Raw genomic sequence first — 14,376 nt, forward strand, 5'->3', positions numbered from 1 at the left:
ATTAATGAACAATAAGGACCAAGGGATAGGGCCAGACGTAGATCCGGGACCGGGTCCAGCGTCCATGGCGAATAATATTGGAGTGGTTCTCTTTTCCCAAGGGCTAGAGGCCGGAAGGGCCAACGTGGGGCTGGCTGAGAAGGAACCTCCAGCCATGAGATCCGTTGGATTCTTCATAAACGCGTTTTATAATCTTATAGATCCGGAGGCCACGAATATGACAGATCTTATCCGCCTGCCATGCGACCCGCCACCCCCGTCCTGGGGCGTAGCAGTTAAGTTACACATCACTATTGTTGCCCTTTGGTTCGCTGGCCTGGCTTCTCTCCTTTTTTTCCCTCCCTTTTTTTTAATTCATTTTTTTTCTTTTGCTCTTCTGCTCAAATCGTGACATACACGGCTTCTGCGCCCCCGAAGGCCCCGAGTGGTAAGGGGAGAGAGATCAAGTAGCACCACCATCGTTGGCGTCATCGTGGCGATTTGCCATGCCATTATTATCCTCGATGCAGGTCTGCGTATCAGCCTCAAACGCCATCTTCCTTCCTTTTTTCCCATCCGTTCTCCTGCCCTTCCTTCTGATCGTTTCGAGCGGAGTCGCCCGAATTCGTCCGTTGGAGATGTCACTCCCCAGATGATTCCAAATCACTCCTGCCTGGTTAGTGGTCGCGGCCAAATTAACTCGCCAGGGCGTACCGAATAGCCTGAACTCCATTTCTCTCCCAAGACAGGAAAAGTCCAGAACTCACGACGACTGGGTCTGACAGCCGTCAAATCCTGGTCACTGGGATCTCCCGGTGACCCAACTTGATGGGTCCTTTCTCCCCCCTTCCTTCGCTTCTCTCCAGTCTCCTCTCGGGGCTGTGGCGATCAAGAACGAATGTCTTTTTTTCTTTTTCTTTTGTTTTTTCTTTTTGCCTGAGTTTGGACCCTCCCTTGTTCCAGATGTGGTTCCTGGTTATCCCCTCCTATATTGTCACTATTATTATTCCTATCTTGCCATTGCGGGTTCGGTTCCATCCGGCTTGTATGTACGCCATGGGCTAGGATGTTTAGGATCTGATCTTCACCTCCGTGGACCGTCCAGCACTACCGCGGAGAAAGTACGTACATACATAGCAAGTGGCAGTCTAGAAAGTCCACCAGTCGCAATGGGTGATCAGTCCGTCCCCATTGCTGCCCGTTACCCTACCGGTACCTCCTCGCAGCAGTTGTCTCAGGTACTTTTGTCGTCTTGCCAAAGTCCTTGCTTCGTGCTATTGGGCTCAGATCATCTGCGGAGGGATGATCTGCCCTCGGGGAGCTTCCTGTGCGTCGGATGTTTATGTATAGTACACTACTATCCACTGGGATATATTTTCTTTTCTCCCTCTCGGTCGTGTTTTTATTATTTTTATTGTTATTATTTGCAAGGGTACTTTTGTCTCCGTCGAGCAGAACCGTCGTTTCACCGGATGGACTGGTACGTACGTTTTCTTCGTGTATGTGTCAACAGAGCCCTTGTTTCCCTTCTCGTGATAGCCATTGTGTCATTGACTATTGGGAGATTCGATTATACGTCCCTGGGGTACGTTGGTTCGGTGGATGCTCTCCCTCTCTCTCTTAATATACTCTCGCCTCACTCTACGATCCTCCTCCCATTTTTTTTCCCCGAGAAGCCTCTGGGGCAATTGTCTTGATGGCCACCTGGCTAAGCGCCGGCAACGTAGTTCCGCAACAAGCCACAAGGCATGGCGAGACCAGAAGTCCAAAGAGATCGCGCTTGTCCAGGACAATGGGAACGTTCTGGAGCTGGGGTCCCTCGGGACGCTATTCTCGGGGAGAAGGCATTCGGTGGCCGGTTGGGTCTGGGTCTGCTGGAAGGGAGAGAGTACTTCCATACACTACCCCGTATGGAATAGAGCGATTTTATTTTATTTTCCAAATAAAAACAGAAAAAGATCGAAAGAATAAAAAATAATAAATACAATACAATAAAATAAAAACGGAAAAGGAACCCAGAAGGTGGACACTCCGTCCCAATGGATCATGATCATTGGCTCGACGAAACTATCGATGGCTTGGATGCAAGGGGAACCGGATATACTCCATATCCTGCCCACTCTACCGACCTACCTGGGTTCTTGACTTACTCTGACTTCCTGCGTAGTTACTCCGTACTAGTCCTCATCTTTCGACCCGTGTAGATCGAAAACCCGCTGCAGCGGTGACAAATCAAGGGTCTTGAATCCCCCCCCCATTCCAGTCTGGTTTGCTCATCGCGATCAGAGCACGTTGATTCGTCGATCTGGACAGGGCTCGCCAGGTGATAGAGAATGGAAAAGAGCCAGATTTCGACCGCGAACTCCACTGCTCGTCGAACTCTGCCGGAATCTTCGTGATGCTTCCCCGCGTCCTCGGTTCTAGAGCCCCCCTACCCCCTTGGGGAGGAATCAGAGTGTTCTGGACGGTGAGGGAGGATCAGAGAAGGGAAGGTGACATCTTCTAGAGGGTGCAAAAAGCAGGATTTCGAGGGCAAGAGGGGCCTACTGCTACACTACTGGGGTGGGCTGCAGAAGGAGGAGGAGCCGGTTTACACGGTACAGCTGCATTACGTCCAGACGTGCAGGCCAGGCAAGGAAGAAAAAAAAAAAAATAGAATAGAATAAAAAAATAAATGAAAGGCGACAAGAACAACCAAATTAAATTAAATTAAATTGAAGGAATCCGAGTCATCGTAATAATAGCATGGTGGGAAAATCGATCTGTATGTCATCGCCAACCCTAATTTGCATCCAACTTTCCCCGTTGAGGTTGTCGCAGATCTGCTGGTTGATACATCCTGCTGGGTCGGTACTTTCTTTTCCCTGTCGCCCATCAGATTCTAGGTATCGATAGATTGCTGCAGTTCATCGAGTCTGAGCGCCACTCGAGTTCCCCCCTCTGCCTCCGTCGCCATGCCCATCCCCGAACAAGCCCCTCGTTCACCTTTCTGCACTCGAGATATAAAACATGCAGCGGATCGCACCGTATCCCTGGGGAAGCAAGTCGCTGTTGTTCATCTTTTCTGCACCTCGTGGATTCTCTCAGTCGCGATTCCGTCCGCCCTTTATTGCTTCCTCGCCATAGCAACCTCCCTTGATTGTATATTGCCTGCAACTCCTGACTTTGCATCCTATTATTATAATTCCTCTAATCTATTCTGGTACCTCTGACTCTATTGCATTTGATTTGATTTTCTTGGATCATCATTATATCATCCCCCTTGATCTGTCCTACATATACCTCTCTTGATATCCGCCTCAGACATCCGCTTCGTACATATCGATCATCCACTCAAGCACCGTCACCACTTTAAGACATACATATCCACGCCCCTCTCTCATTTCCCTCACGGCATATCGGCCTGTGCCATTCTCAAACAAGGACCATGATGACCGAAAACATGGGTCCAATCTCAGAAATCTCGCAGCGCTGCTCTCTTCCGTGAGTTTCCCGCTTTGCATCCTTACCTCTCTGTCTCTCCCCCAGTTCCATGCATAACTGACAGGTGTCTTTTTTCTTTGCCCACAGCGGTGTCCGGTCCCTGTCTTCGAATACTTCTGCAGCTGCAGACATGACAGAAGACCGCCGGCTACCGCCCCTCCCACGCGTCGACCCCCTGCCTCGGGGGCCCTTCAACCCTTTTGACTCCACCGCGCTGGCTCACAGTCCCCAGAGCTCGCAAGACTCGACATTTGTGGTCAAATCCTCGCCGTGGCCTGCTGGCGAACACATTGTGACTCCTCCATCGCCTGCCAACTCGGCCGACAGCACGTGGCCCGACTCGCAATCGTCGCAGAAGGCCTTTGAATGGCCGCAGGAACTCACCGCATCCGACCTGATGAGCCTGATTGCCCCGAAAGAGATCAGTCGGAAGCCCCCATTGCAGCAGCTGTGCGGTCGCAAGCGCAAGGGAAGCATGATCTCGGGAGAATCCGATGACCAGCGGGAGAAGCATCGCATTGCCGAGGGCAACCGGCGAAAGAACCTGAGCCACCTGCACCGGGAGTTGGACAGCCGCATCCATAGCTGGTTCCTGGAGCGCGCCGGATGGAACCCGGCGAAGAGCCTGCCCGAGTCCAAGGAGCACATCGTGCAGGGGGCCATCTACCTCATCGACTTCATGCTGCTGGTCATCATCCACCTCATTCGCCAGGAGAATGAGATGCCCCGACAACTGGCCGAGAAGCTCCAACCTCAGATGCGCTGCATGCAGCTCCAGCAACTGGTGTCCAACCTGCAGGAGCAGAACCAGCTGACCCAGCAGCAGATGAAGGCCATGAAGCAGGAGAACCAGATGCTCGAGGAGCGCAACCAGGCCCTCGAGGTCCAGCTGAAGTCCTACGAGCACATGTTCCGGTCGCCCAAGACGGAGCATTCGACTCCCCAGCCGCTGGCACCGCTGCCCGACCACAAGCCTCGCCACATGCTGCCCGGCCTGCGCGTCTTTTGCGATGAGATCGGAGCTCCCGGAACGGAGGCATCGCGGTTGGAGCCCTTCCCCACGGTGACTTCGCAGCCCTTCGGCCACTCCATGATCAGTCACACTCCTCCCATGACGGGGCCTTCGTCGCCTGTCTTCGTGCCGACCTATTCGGTGCCGCATTCACGTCGCCAGTCCGTGATTCCTTCGCCTTGAAGGATCATCCTGCCATGAATTTCCTTTGCATATCACATAGACTGGGGAAGCTCCGGAGCCAAAGGTTGTTGTATTTTTTTTTCCCTTTGTTTTTTTGTTCCTTTTCCTTTTGTTGTTGTCTCATATTCAACCGTCTTTCCTGGCATAGCGTGTGCGTTGTATCATCAATTCTTGACATATTTTGGGGAGACAGGAGGGAATTCTCACCGATGATTCCGCCTGTCTCGTCGAGTCTTCGGGCAGTTGGTTATTCTACCGGCTCGATCTCTCTCTTCATTCGTTTCCATTGTATTTTGAGCGAACTTGGAGAAGGCGTGGTGTACATCCAAAAACCAAAAAAGTCGGTCGGGGCACTTCTGGGTTGGTTATCTGTTTATGTTCCTTTCTTGTTGATTTCCTTTATCGTGCATAATTTTCCTTTCGCTGTTTATATTGGGAAGAGCTACTCCATCTAGTTCTCTTCCTCTGACTGGCATGTCTCTCTAGAGCGGTCATATATATACGCTGCCTGTCTATTAACTCTATCTCACACATACACGGGTGATTTCGGTTTTTGTTTTCTGCTGTGTTTTGTTGTCCTGTTTTTGCGATTTCCTGCGAGGGTTCTGGAGCGACTGTTGGTGATTTATCGGTGTTCTGAGGCTAGGAATATATGGGAATATAGAAGGGGGAAGCGACGAGAGACAGATCCATAGAGAGTGAGCCATGCAAATGACATTTATTCAATCTTCAATCGTCCTAGGATACTCCGTATATACTCCATTCTCCATACTCCGGACTCCGTAGTTCAGCTGTCTTTGCCCCTATCGTGGCTGCCAAGAATGCTAGAACTGGTCTGGGCGTCGTCCAAGTCCACCTGCGGCCAGACACCGATGGTTCGGTGTTCCCACGGGGTAAGACAAGTTGATGCAGTAGATGGATGGAGAGAGTATGTACATCTTGAGCCTCTGCCAGAGCCATCTGTGGAAGAACTCGACGAGGTTGCATGCCAATGAGCCTCGCCGACCGCAATCGATTGAATTGCGACGTGCTATAAAAAGCAACGTGACGGGCCCAACCGACGAATCAACGTCTTCCTTTTAGCCTTGTCGTTGCTCTCTCTTTCTCTCTTTTCTTTTCTCTCTTTTTCTTCCTTTTTTTCTTGTTTTGCTTTTTCCCTCTCTTCCTTCTGCTGCCCTCGTTGACCTCGATTGCCAGTCCATTCGTTTGGTGTTCTGCAATGCTTGAATTGTTTTCCAGTCCTTTAATTTGAATCCGTGGCTTTCTCTGCCGCTTCCCGCAACGTTCAACCTCTTTTTTTTTTTTTTTTTTTTTTTTTTTTTTTCTCTTAATAAACCCGAACCAAACCCTTTTTCGACTTTCCCGGCGATCGCGGATTTTCCCCTTCTCCATAATCGCATTATCGACCTCCTTTCGCGTCCTCCGCCATCCGGATCGTCCTCTTTCTATCGCCTCGAGGCTCTTTGGCACCTTATTTCGGACGCCACTGTCTAGCCCAGTCGACGGTCGCTCCTTAATTTCTCCCCTCCGGCCCGTCTCGCCCCCCCCATCCACTTCGCAGTCGTGTGCTTCCGCTCCAAGGGTCAACTTTTACCTTCGACTCGGATTGATCTTTGGTCGACCCCCCCAATCCTCCCCCGTGATCGTCGCCTGTCACGGGCGTCGACAGCTTGTCCATCGTCGATAACCCTCTTTGTCCCTATCGACTTTTCTTCCCTCTCGTCAATCCCTTCTCGCCCGCGAAGATGCTTCTTCCTAAGGGTGGTGTGACGTGGAAGTCGGCTAAGGCTAGATTGCCTCCATGGAGGGCCGTTCTTTTCCTGGTAACGAGGACTCGCTTCCTCGTGTCGGTTGCCCTGACCGGCTTGATGATTCTGTTCTGGCGTGGGATTAGCAGATCGGCGTCGGAGATGCAAAGGTAAGGACGCCTTTTCCCTTCAGACCCCGGGACACGTTTCACTCCGACCACTCGATTGCGAACTCGTCCGGTTCGCCATATTTGAGAGGGGGAGGGAGTCTGGAATTTCACTGACTCGTTGCGCTTTCTAGTTTTTACTGCTACGGCCCCCCTAAATCCCCCATGGATATGTCTTTGAATGAGATGGTTGAATGGAACAGCCATGCTCAATCCCCCGTCCTCCTGAACCATCACGAAGCCTATGAAGTCAACTCCAGCACCATCAGCCAAGTCGAACTGAACGGAATCAACTCGAGTCCCCAGGCCGTCGCCAACAACGAACGCGTTCTCATCCTGACGCCGTTGAGGGATGCGGCTCACTACCTGGAAAAATACTTCGAGTTGCTCTACAAGCTCAGCTACCCTCACCATCTCATCGACCTGGGTTTCCTCGTCGGCGATTGCAAGGACAACACCCTGGAGATTTTACTGTCGGAATTGAAGCGGATCCAGGAACAGGGCGATAAGGTCGCTTTCCACAGCGCGACCATCGTGAAGAAGGACTTCGGGGCCGATGTCGAGATGAGCGTCGAGGATCGTCACTCGTTCGCCGCTCAAGGCCCCCGTCGCAAGGCCATTGGTCGCGCCCGCAACTACCTGCTTTACTCCGCCATGAAGCCCGAGCATTCCTGGGTGTACTGGAGAGACGTCGATATCACGGATAGCCCGGAAAGTATCATCGAAGATTTTGTGGCTCATGACCGTGATGTTCTTGTTCCTAGTACGTTCTTACCATTATGCGTTTCTAAGCCTTTCCCAAATCGCGGGCGTGCGCTAATTATTCTCGCAGACATCTGGTTCCATCGGTATCGCGATGGTGTTGACATCGAGGGTCGCTGTAAGTAAAACATCTGGATCAGCTCCTAACCTGAGAATAATTTGCTGACCGGTGCACAGTCGACTACAACTCCTGGATTGAATCGGACAAGGGACGACGACTCCGCCAGACCCTGGACCCCGACACCGTCCTCGCCGAGGGCTACAAGGAGTACGACACCGGCCGCAAGTACATGGTTGGCATGGGTGACTGGAGAAAGGACAAGGATGAAGAAATTGAGCTGGATGGCATCGGTGGTGTCAACATTCTGGTCAAATCCGACGTCCACCGCTCAGGTACGTTGTGGTCCCTCCCCCCGGGGGTCCGTGAAGGAGCGTCGCGCTAACTGTCGTATAGGTATCAACTTCCCCTCCTACTCCTTCGAGAACCAAGCCGAGACCGAGGGATTCGCCAAGATGGCCAAGCGCGCAGGATACGGAGTATACGGCCTGCCGAATTACGTCGTGTGGCATATCGATACCGATGAGAAGCCTGGCAACCTCGGAGGTCGGAAAGCATACTAGATCTGACACCCTGACCGGGTCGCCGGACTCACTTGTCTATCTGTTCTTCTACCACTAAATACCCGTTACCGTGTACATCCGACGCCGTTACTGGGGCGGTTACATTGCATGGAGTCTTCCCTTCGCTGTCCCTTCTGATTTTATGTTTAGTTATCGTCGCATTTTCTCCACGGACGCTTGAGACGGAGATCTCAGGATTCCGGTAATTATTTCTTTTAACTTCATGTCGCGTGTTGAGGGTGGTTTTGCCTCTTTCTTTTTTCTTCTTTTTTTCACCTTTTTCCCCCTATCTTTTTTTTTCACTCTTGTTGGCGCTATGGAGAATAGTGACGTTCAGCGGTATTGAGGCTCATAGAGGAGAGAGGGTGGGAGGGTTGCTTTGAGCTCTTGTCATGACTGGGGCTGTGCCATGATCTTGCGTTGGAGGCCCTGCGGGCTTGGGTCGTGTTCTTGGACAGCTGCCGATGTTCTCCCCTACGTCTGGTCTGTCGAGGCAAATTTCCTCTGCCAGGGGAAAGATGATCTGCATGATCTGTGTCATTGTTCTTGCATCGCTCCTGAACTCTCAGACCGGATCTTGCCAAACACAAGAAAACAGGCACACGGTGCTTGGCGTCCATGTACATACATATATAGGCTACAATTTGTCGGGCTGTTATGATTGATTGATTGATTGATTGACTGATTGATTGGGCAGCGTCGATTTGGCTGCGGCGAATCTGTAACGTGAATTGAGACTTGATGCTGATACGATTCTGACTTGCCTGCCTGAGGCTGTAATCCACCCCGCAACCCCCACCGGATCAACTCTTCCGTTCATCTTCATTATTTCATCCATTCCTCCTGCCACTCCCTCTCAGACTCATCGGCTTTTGAAAGAAGCCCCCAGAACACTCGCAATGGCCCCCTTGAACGAATTCCTTTGCATCATCCCCGACAAGCCGGGAACCCTGCAGAAGCGACTGGAGGTTCGCCCGTGAGTGTTTTGTGCCGCAGACCTAGAGTAAAGTAAAACGTATCAACTGACCAACGGTTTGCATGTGTGATATGAAGACAACATCTCGAGGGTATTAAACCGCTCGTCGAGGCTGGTCAGGCCGTTTTGGGTGGTATGTTTGCTTTCTTTCTTTCCTGCTAATTCTTTCTCTCTTGGGTTTTTGTTTTTGTTTTCGGCTTTGATGCATCTATCCTCTCCTCTCTTTGACCATGTCTTCGAGAGAAACAAGTTTATGGACAGCTATCTACTTGTATCTACCTGAGGAGGGCAGAAGGAAACACAAAACACAAAACGAACGAACAGAGACTAATTGTATCCCCACAATCACAACATCAAGGTGCCATGCTCGACTCGCACCCCACGGAAGGCCAAACACCCTCGTTCAAAGGCACTGCCATCATGTACTTGGCCGAGAGCAAGGAGGCGGCGATCGAGTTGATGAAGAAGGATATCTACACGGTCTCGGGCGTGTGGGATGTCGACAACGCGCAGGTCATTCCGGTATGCGTCCCCTCCCCTGCTTCTTTCCCTTCGTTTCTTGTGATGTTCTGGGTTTCTGCTTGGTGGGCTTGGCTTTTATTTTGGTTTTGATTTATATTTCCTTGTGTATATGTTCGGAGAGAGTTGCTCAGGGCAAAAGCTGATGCGTGCTACAGTTCAAATCCGCCGTGAGGGTTGGGCTGTGAGGATCTTGATCTTGATTGTGAGAAAGTTTCCAAGTAGTATACATGCAGGTTTCTATAGTATACCATTCCATGCAATGCCACTTCGCCCCGTTTCTATAGTTTTGCCTTTGGCGTCAACATCGTCTCTGCTACTTTGCGTCGCTGGATCTTGCCCGTCGCGGTTTTGGGAATCTGTGCCACGATCCAGACCTACGATGCAGATTAGCTTAGCTCGTCGCAGGACGAATGCCATGGATTGGACTCACCTTCTTTGGGGTCTTGAATTTGGCCAGTTTGCTGCCCACCCAGGCCTTCAGCTCATCCTCGGTCGCAGCGTCCCGGCTCTTCAGCACAACCGCCGCCCCGATCTCTTCGCCATAGTGCCCCTCGTCTGGAATGGCGAAACAAACTGCTTCTGCGACCTGGGCATGATGCAGCAGTGTGTTGTCCAGCTCGATGGGACTGATCTTCTCCCCGCCCTTGTTGATGAGCTCCTTGATGCGCCCCGTGATGATTACGTAGCCGTCCGCGTCCTTCTTGCCCTGGTCTCCGGTGCGGAAGAACCCGTCCTGGGTGAACGACGACTTGTTGGCCGCCGGGTTGTTCAAGTATCCGTTCGTCACGTTTTCGCCGCGCACGCAGATCTCGGCTTCCGAGCCCTGCGGCACCTCCTTGCCGGCCTGGTCCAGAATCTTGACCTCCACGCCCTGCCCGATCCCGACGCTGCCGGGCTGCCGCTTGCCCGGGGGAAGAGGGTTGCTGGTCATTTGATGCGCGGCTTCGGTCATGGCGTACGCCTCCAGGACCGGGGCGTTCAACGCCTTCTCCAGGTCCTGGAACGTTTTCGGGGATAGTGGAGAGGAGCAGGAGCGGATGAAGCGGATCGGGGGGATGGGGTTGGGCAGGGGGGTCTTGAGTAGAACTTGGTGGATGGTGGGTACGGCCGAGTACCAGTTTGCCTTGTAGGTGACGAAGTCCGACCAGAATTGCGAGGCGGAGAACTTCGCCGGCACAACGACTGATCCTCCGGCGTACAGCGGCGCCAGGAACGCCGCCAAGAGACCGTGCACGTGGAACAGCGGCATCACCAAGTACGTGCGGTCTTGCGGAGTCAGTTGGTACGTATCTCGAATGTTTTCTGCATTATGGTTAGTCCATCGGTAATGCTATGGCGAAAGGCTGGGGGAGCTGCGGACTCATCGTGGTGGTGAGGTTTTTATGGGTGAGCGGAACCTAGGTATGCTCGATCAGCATCATGCTTGAACAGGGATCACGAGTAGGGAACGTACGGCTTTGGGCCTGCCCGTCGTTCCACTCGTATGCAGCACAAGAGCAACGTCATCGGGCTGTGCCTCTTGGATTCCGGCTCCTCCATTGCCGGCCAGCTTCCCCGACTCCATGACGTCCAACACGAGATCGGTGCCATTCCAGTAGCACTCGGCGATGGCCGCATTGTATTTCCTGGCCGCCCGGACGGCGGGCCCGTTCTGCACAAACGATCCCTGGGGAATCAGGACCAGGGTCGAGCTCAGATCGTCGATGTAGAACTCGAACTCCTCCTGCTTGTAGGCGGGGTTGAGCGGAGCGGCGATGGCGCGCTGCCAGGACGCCGCTAGGAAGGCGACGATGAACTCGTAGGAGTTGACGAGAGCCAGTGACACGGCGCCGCCGTGGGTAACCCCCAGGCTAGCCAGCTTGGCCTGGAAATTGGCGACATGGGCATGCAGCTGGGAGTAGGAAATCGACAGGGGGGCGGGAGTCTTGGGGACCAGGATGGCGACGTCCTGGCTGTCGGACGAGAACGACCGAGCCAGAGTAGTGGCGGCAGTCATCATGGGGGTGTGGATAAGGACCGGAATTAGTTGCTTTAGTGTACGCCGTCTTGGCTGGCAGGGATCTAGCAGGGAGAAGAGTCGCAAGAAGCAGAGGAAGAAGCAAAGTGCAGTATATACCCTCGAGTATGGAGAATCTACATTAGTAGTACGGAGTAGCAGAAGCAAGGAAGAGAGAACGAGACCCGAGGCCAGGCTACCAGATTGCCCAATCTTAAAACACACACCCTTAATTAATCATGAAGCCAGCCCATCTCCGGAGTCCTCCGCAGACCCAGCGGAGCTTCCGTCTTTCCACGAGAAATGCAAGTCACGCCGGAAATCCACTTGGCGCCGTTTGGCGTCGCCGTTGGCGGTGGAGCTGCGGCTGACTCAGCGGATGCAGGCAAACACGCCAAACTGGACAAACAGCGCAAACCCCAGGCCCTCTCCAGCAGTCCAGCTCGATCGATTCCCCGGAGATCGCATTCACGCTTCCACTCCCATCCATGCCGCCATGACGTCCGACTCGACCCCTTCTAAACCCGGGGGCATGCTGTCCCTGTATGCCAACCTGCTGGATCCGTCGGCCGACTCTGCGTCGCCCGGCACGATCTCGCGGGCCCCTGTGGTCTTCAAGCAAGCTGGCGAGGGCGAAGCGCCGGCGGATGAATCGGCTGCGAAGAAGCAGCAGCAGCTCAATTCTGGTAGATCCTATATCCTCCTTTTGATGACAACACTTTTGGCATGATGTGGATTGCTCACTTGTGTCCGTTCTCGACTCGATGATATCAGCCTCTCTACGATTTCAGCCGACAAAACGACCCCAGCTCGCCGCGCAGAAACCCAAAGCGAAGCCCAATCTGCCCAAGACTTCCCAGCCTCCCGTCACGTCAAACGCCCCGGTGAAGACATCGCTTGCGGACTGGGCCGCGACCGAGGATGACGATGTGAATGGATTCTATGCCGGCCCGAAGCGACAGCGCGGCGGGCGCAAAAAGCGCAAGAAGAACCGAGAAGCGGAGGAGATGATGCAGAACTGGGACGACATTTATGATCCGTCACGGCCGAATAACTACGAAGAATACAAGCACAGCGACGAACAGATATCCGAGGTGCGGGAATGGAAGGACCGCCTCTACGCACATCGCATGGTGCGATCGCCGAGTCGGGATTCTCTGAGCGACGACGATTATGGAAGACCGATGAACCGTGCGTCGATCCTCGTTGCCTTTCACTGGAGAGGCCCTAAAACTGAGATTGTACAGGACAATTTGCCCCTCCGAGTAACTTTGCGCCACCTCCGAATCTCAACGATATCCCGCCTGCACCACAAGAGGAATCGCCCCCGCCCGAGCACGCTGCTGTACCCCCTCCTCCCTCTGCCGAGCCAGCTGCCCCCGTGCCAGACGATCCCACAGGAGAGGATGCCTACCTGCGACGGATGCAGATGTCCGCAGGCCCTCAGCCACCGGCGGAGCCTGCCCCTCCGACTCGGTCTCTGGATGCGCTGCAGCCGGCCTCTGCGACGATATCTCGTGCGCCGGTGCGATACTCCCTGCCTCCCCCTCCCGAAGACATTCCTGCGTCGGAGGCGGAACTTGAGGAAGCCTTCGCGAAGGAACAGCCGGTAGACGACCAACCAGAGGGGGATGGTGAGCGATCGCTACGACCTGGGCAACAAGGATTTGCTGAACGACTGCTGGCCAAGTATGGCTGGACCAAGGGCTCGGGACTGGGCGCCACAGGCTCCGGTATTGTCAACCCATTGCAGGTCAAGGTCGAAAAGCAGAAGAAGCGACCGGATTCGGAGGGGGGTGGCTTTGCTACACCTGCTGGCAGGGGCAAGATCATCGGCGGCGCGAGGAAGAAGCAGGAAGAGGGCAAGTTCGGCGCCATGAGCGAAGTCATTATCATGAAAGGCATGCTCGATGGCATGGACCTGGAGGCCGAACTGGAGGGCGACCAGGCGGGTGGGTTGATGCAGGAAATCGGAGAAGAATGCTCGGAGAAGGTGAGTACATGCAAGTTAGTTCTGTTATATTTTGATCTAACCGGTCATAGTACGGCAATGTCGAACGAGTCTACATTTCTCGCAACTCAGGCCCTCCCGTGCCGGTGTTTGTCAAATTCACCAACCAGCTATCAGCTTTACGAGTAAGCCAGAAGTCATTTGCAATGGTATTTGTGCTCTGATACTGACAAGGGGGTCGATTAGGCTGTGAATGCTCTTGAAGGACGAATATTCAATGGCAATGCGATCACCGTTCGGTTTTTCGACTCGCAGAAATTCGAGCAAGGGATCTATGAGGAATGACCGACCATAGCATAGAGATGAATACTGTGGATCTGCGAAATGGAACCGACGACCTTTCTTAATGACATCTCGACCCAATAGATCCCAGTTCAGTTTCGTCAAGTGTCATTCGATTTTCCCCACGTTTGTATTCCTCCCAGCAGAGCAAGGAGAAGGAAGTCAAGGAGTCTATTCCCCCCATCAGAAGGTGATTTTATTGAAGAGGTCCAGCTCTTCGCCTCCCGCACGATTTGTACAGCGGAGAACTGGTGCATCGGTCTTGGTTGGAGAGCTGGTCGGGCTTCCTTCATGTATGCTTGTAGTTGTGGACGACCGACCATCCCCCATCAGGGCAAATAACCTCTTCTTCCTCGAGTTGTGGATCTTGCACTCGCGACACCGGCCGGTCATGGGGATTTCCCAGATACTCAGTCCGGAGCAGCTATAGCCCGTTCGGAGGATACTCTGACATGCAATGCGAGAATTATAGCATGGAGTAGTGTGGGAACAAATGGCATGATACCAGATAATTGCATGGCACATCGCAGCAAATCTCTGAATGTGTAAACCGCCCTACATGAACGGGAGACGTATGTATGACTTTGGACGTCCAGTCTTGATCGGATGATAGGATAAGAAGGGGGAAAGAAAA

At 53.2% G+C, this 14,376-nt stretch overlaps 6 protein-coding genes across 6 annotated transcripts; 4 read left to right on the forward strand and 2 right to left on the reverse strand.

The window, feature by feature from the left end:
• Positions 1-3,421: 3,421 nt before the first annotated feature.
• Positions 3,422-4,657, forward strand: P170DRAFT_344067 (putative HLH DNA binding domain protein; the record flags this gene model as incomplete). The annotated part of the gene is made up of 2 exons (XM_024843440.1): positions 3,422-3,462; positions 3,550-4,657. 2 exons carry the CDS (start codon positions 3,422-3,424, stop codon positions 4,655-4,657), a joined length of 1,149 nt encoding a protein of 382 aa, XP_024709702.1.
• Positions 4,658-6,402: 1,745 nt separating this feature from the next.
• P170DRAFT_346607 (ANP1/MMN9/VAN1 family protein) lies at positions 6,403-7,955 on the forward strand (the record flags this gene model as incomplete). Its single annotated transcript, XM_024843575.1, has 5 exons — positions 6,403-6,575; positions 6,707-7,335; positions 7,405-7,452; positions 7,512-7,727; positions 7,789-7,955. The coding sequence occupies 5 exons, from the start codon at positions 6,403-6,405 to the stop codon at positions 7,953-7,955; spliced, it is 1,233 nt and encodes a 410-aa protein (XP_024709703.1).
• Positions 7,956-8,804: 849 nt separating this feature from the next.
• On the forward strand, positions 8,805-9,722 carry P170DRAFT_432040 (uncharacterized protein). The gene is made up of 4 exons (XM_024848175.1): positions 8,805-8,931; positions 9,009-9,064; positions 9,290-9,453; positions 9,609-9,722. Exons 1-4 carry the CDS (start codon positions 8,855-8,857, stop codon positions 9,636-9,638), a joined length of 327 nt encoding a protein of 108 aa, XP_024709704.1. The 5' UTR covers positions 8,805-8,854; the 3' UTR covers positions 9,639-9,722.
• On the reverse strand, positions 9,708-11,649 carry P170DRAFT_432042 (acyl--CoA ligase). Its single transcript, XM_024848176.1, has 4 exons — positions 10,907-11,649; positions 10,814-10,850; positions 9,884-10,755; positions 9,708-9,827 (listed from the first exon to the last, which is right to left on the reverse strand). The coding sequence occupies exons 1-4, from the start codon at positions 11,450-11,452 to the stop codon at positions 9,732-9,734; spliced, it is 1,551 nt and encodes a 516-aa protein (XP_024709705.1). The 5' UTR covers positions 11,453-11,649; the 3' UTR covers positions 9,708-9,731.
• Positions 11,650-11,945: 296 nt separating this feature from the next.
• On the forward strand, positions 11,946-13,745 carry P170DRAFT_346505 (putative G-patch DNA repair protein (Drt111); the record flags this gene model as incomplete). The annotated part of the gene is made up of 5 exons (XM_024843568.1): positions 11,946-12,135; positions 12,224-12,640; positions 12,697-13,442; positions 13,493-13,585; positions 13,647-13,745. 5 exons carry the CDS (start codon positions 11,946-11,948, stop codon positions 13,743-13,745), a joined length of 1,545 nt encoding a protein of 514 aa, XP_024709706.1.
• A 44-nt stretch (positions 13,746-13,789) lies between these two features.
• On the reverse strand, positions 13,790-14,350 carry P170DRAFT_16822 (uncharacterized protein). Its single transcript, XM_024842614.1, has one exon. The coding sequence runs from the start codon at positions 14,265-14,267 to the stop codon at positions 13,926-13,928; it is 342 nt and encodes a 113-aa protein (XP_024709707.1). The 5' UTR covers positions 14,268-14,350; the 3' UTR covers positions 13,790-13,925.
• Between the last annotated feature and the right edge of the window lie 26 nt (positions 14,351-14,376).

Source organism: Aspergillus steynii (assembly GCF_002849105.1).
Source record: "Aspergillus steynii IBT 23096 chromosome Unknown P170scaffold_1, whole genome shotgun sequence".
Lineage (NCBI taxonomy): Eukaryota > Fungi > Ascomycota > Eurotiomycetes > Eurotiales > Aspergillaceae > Aspergillus > Aspergillus steynii.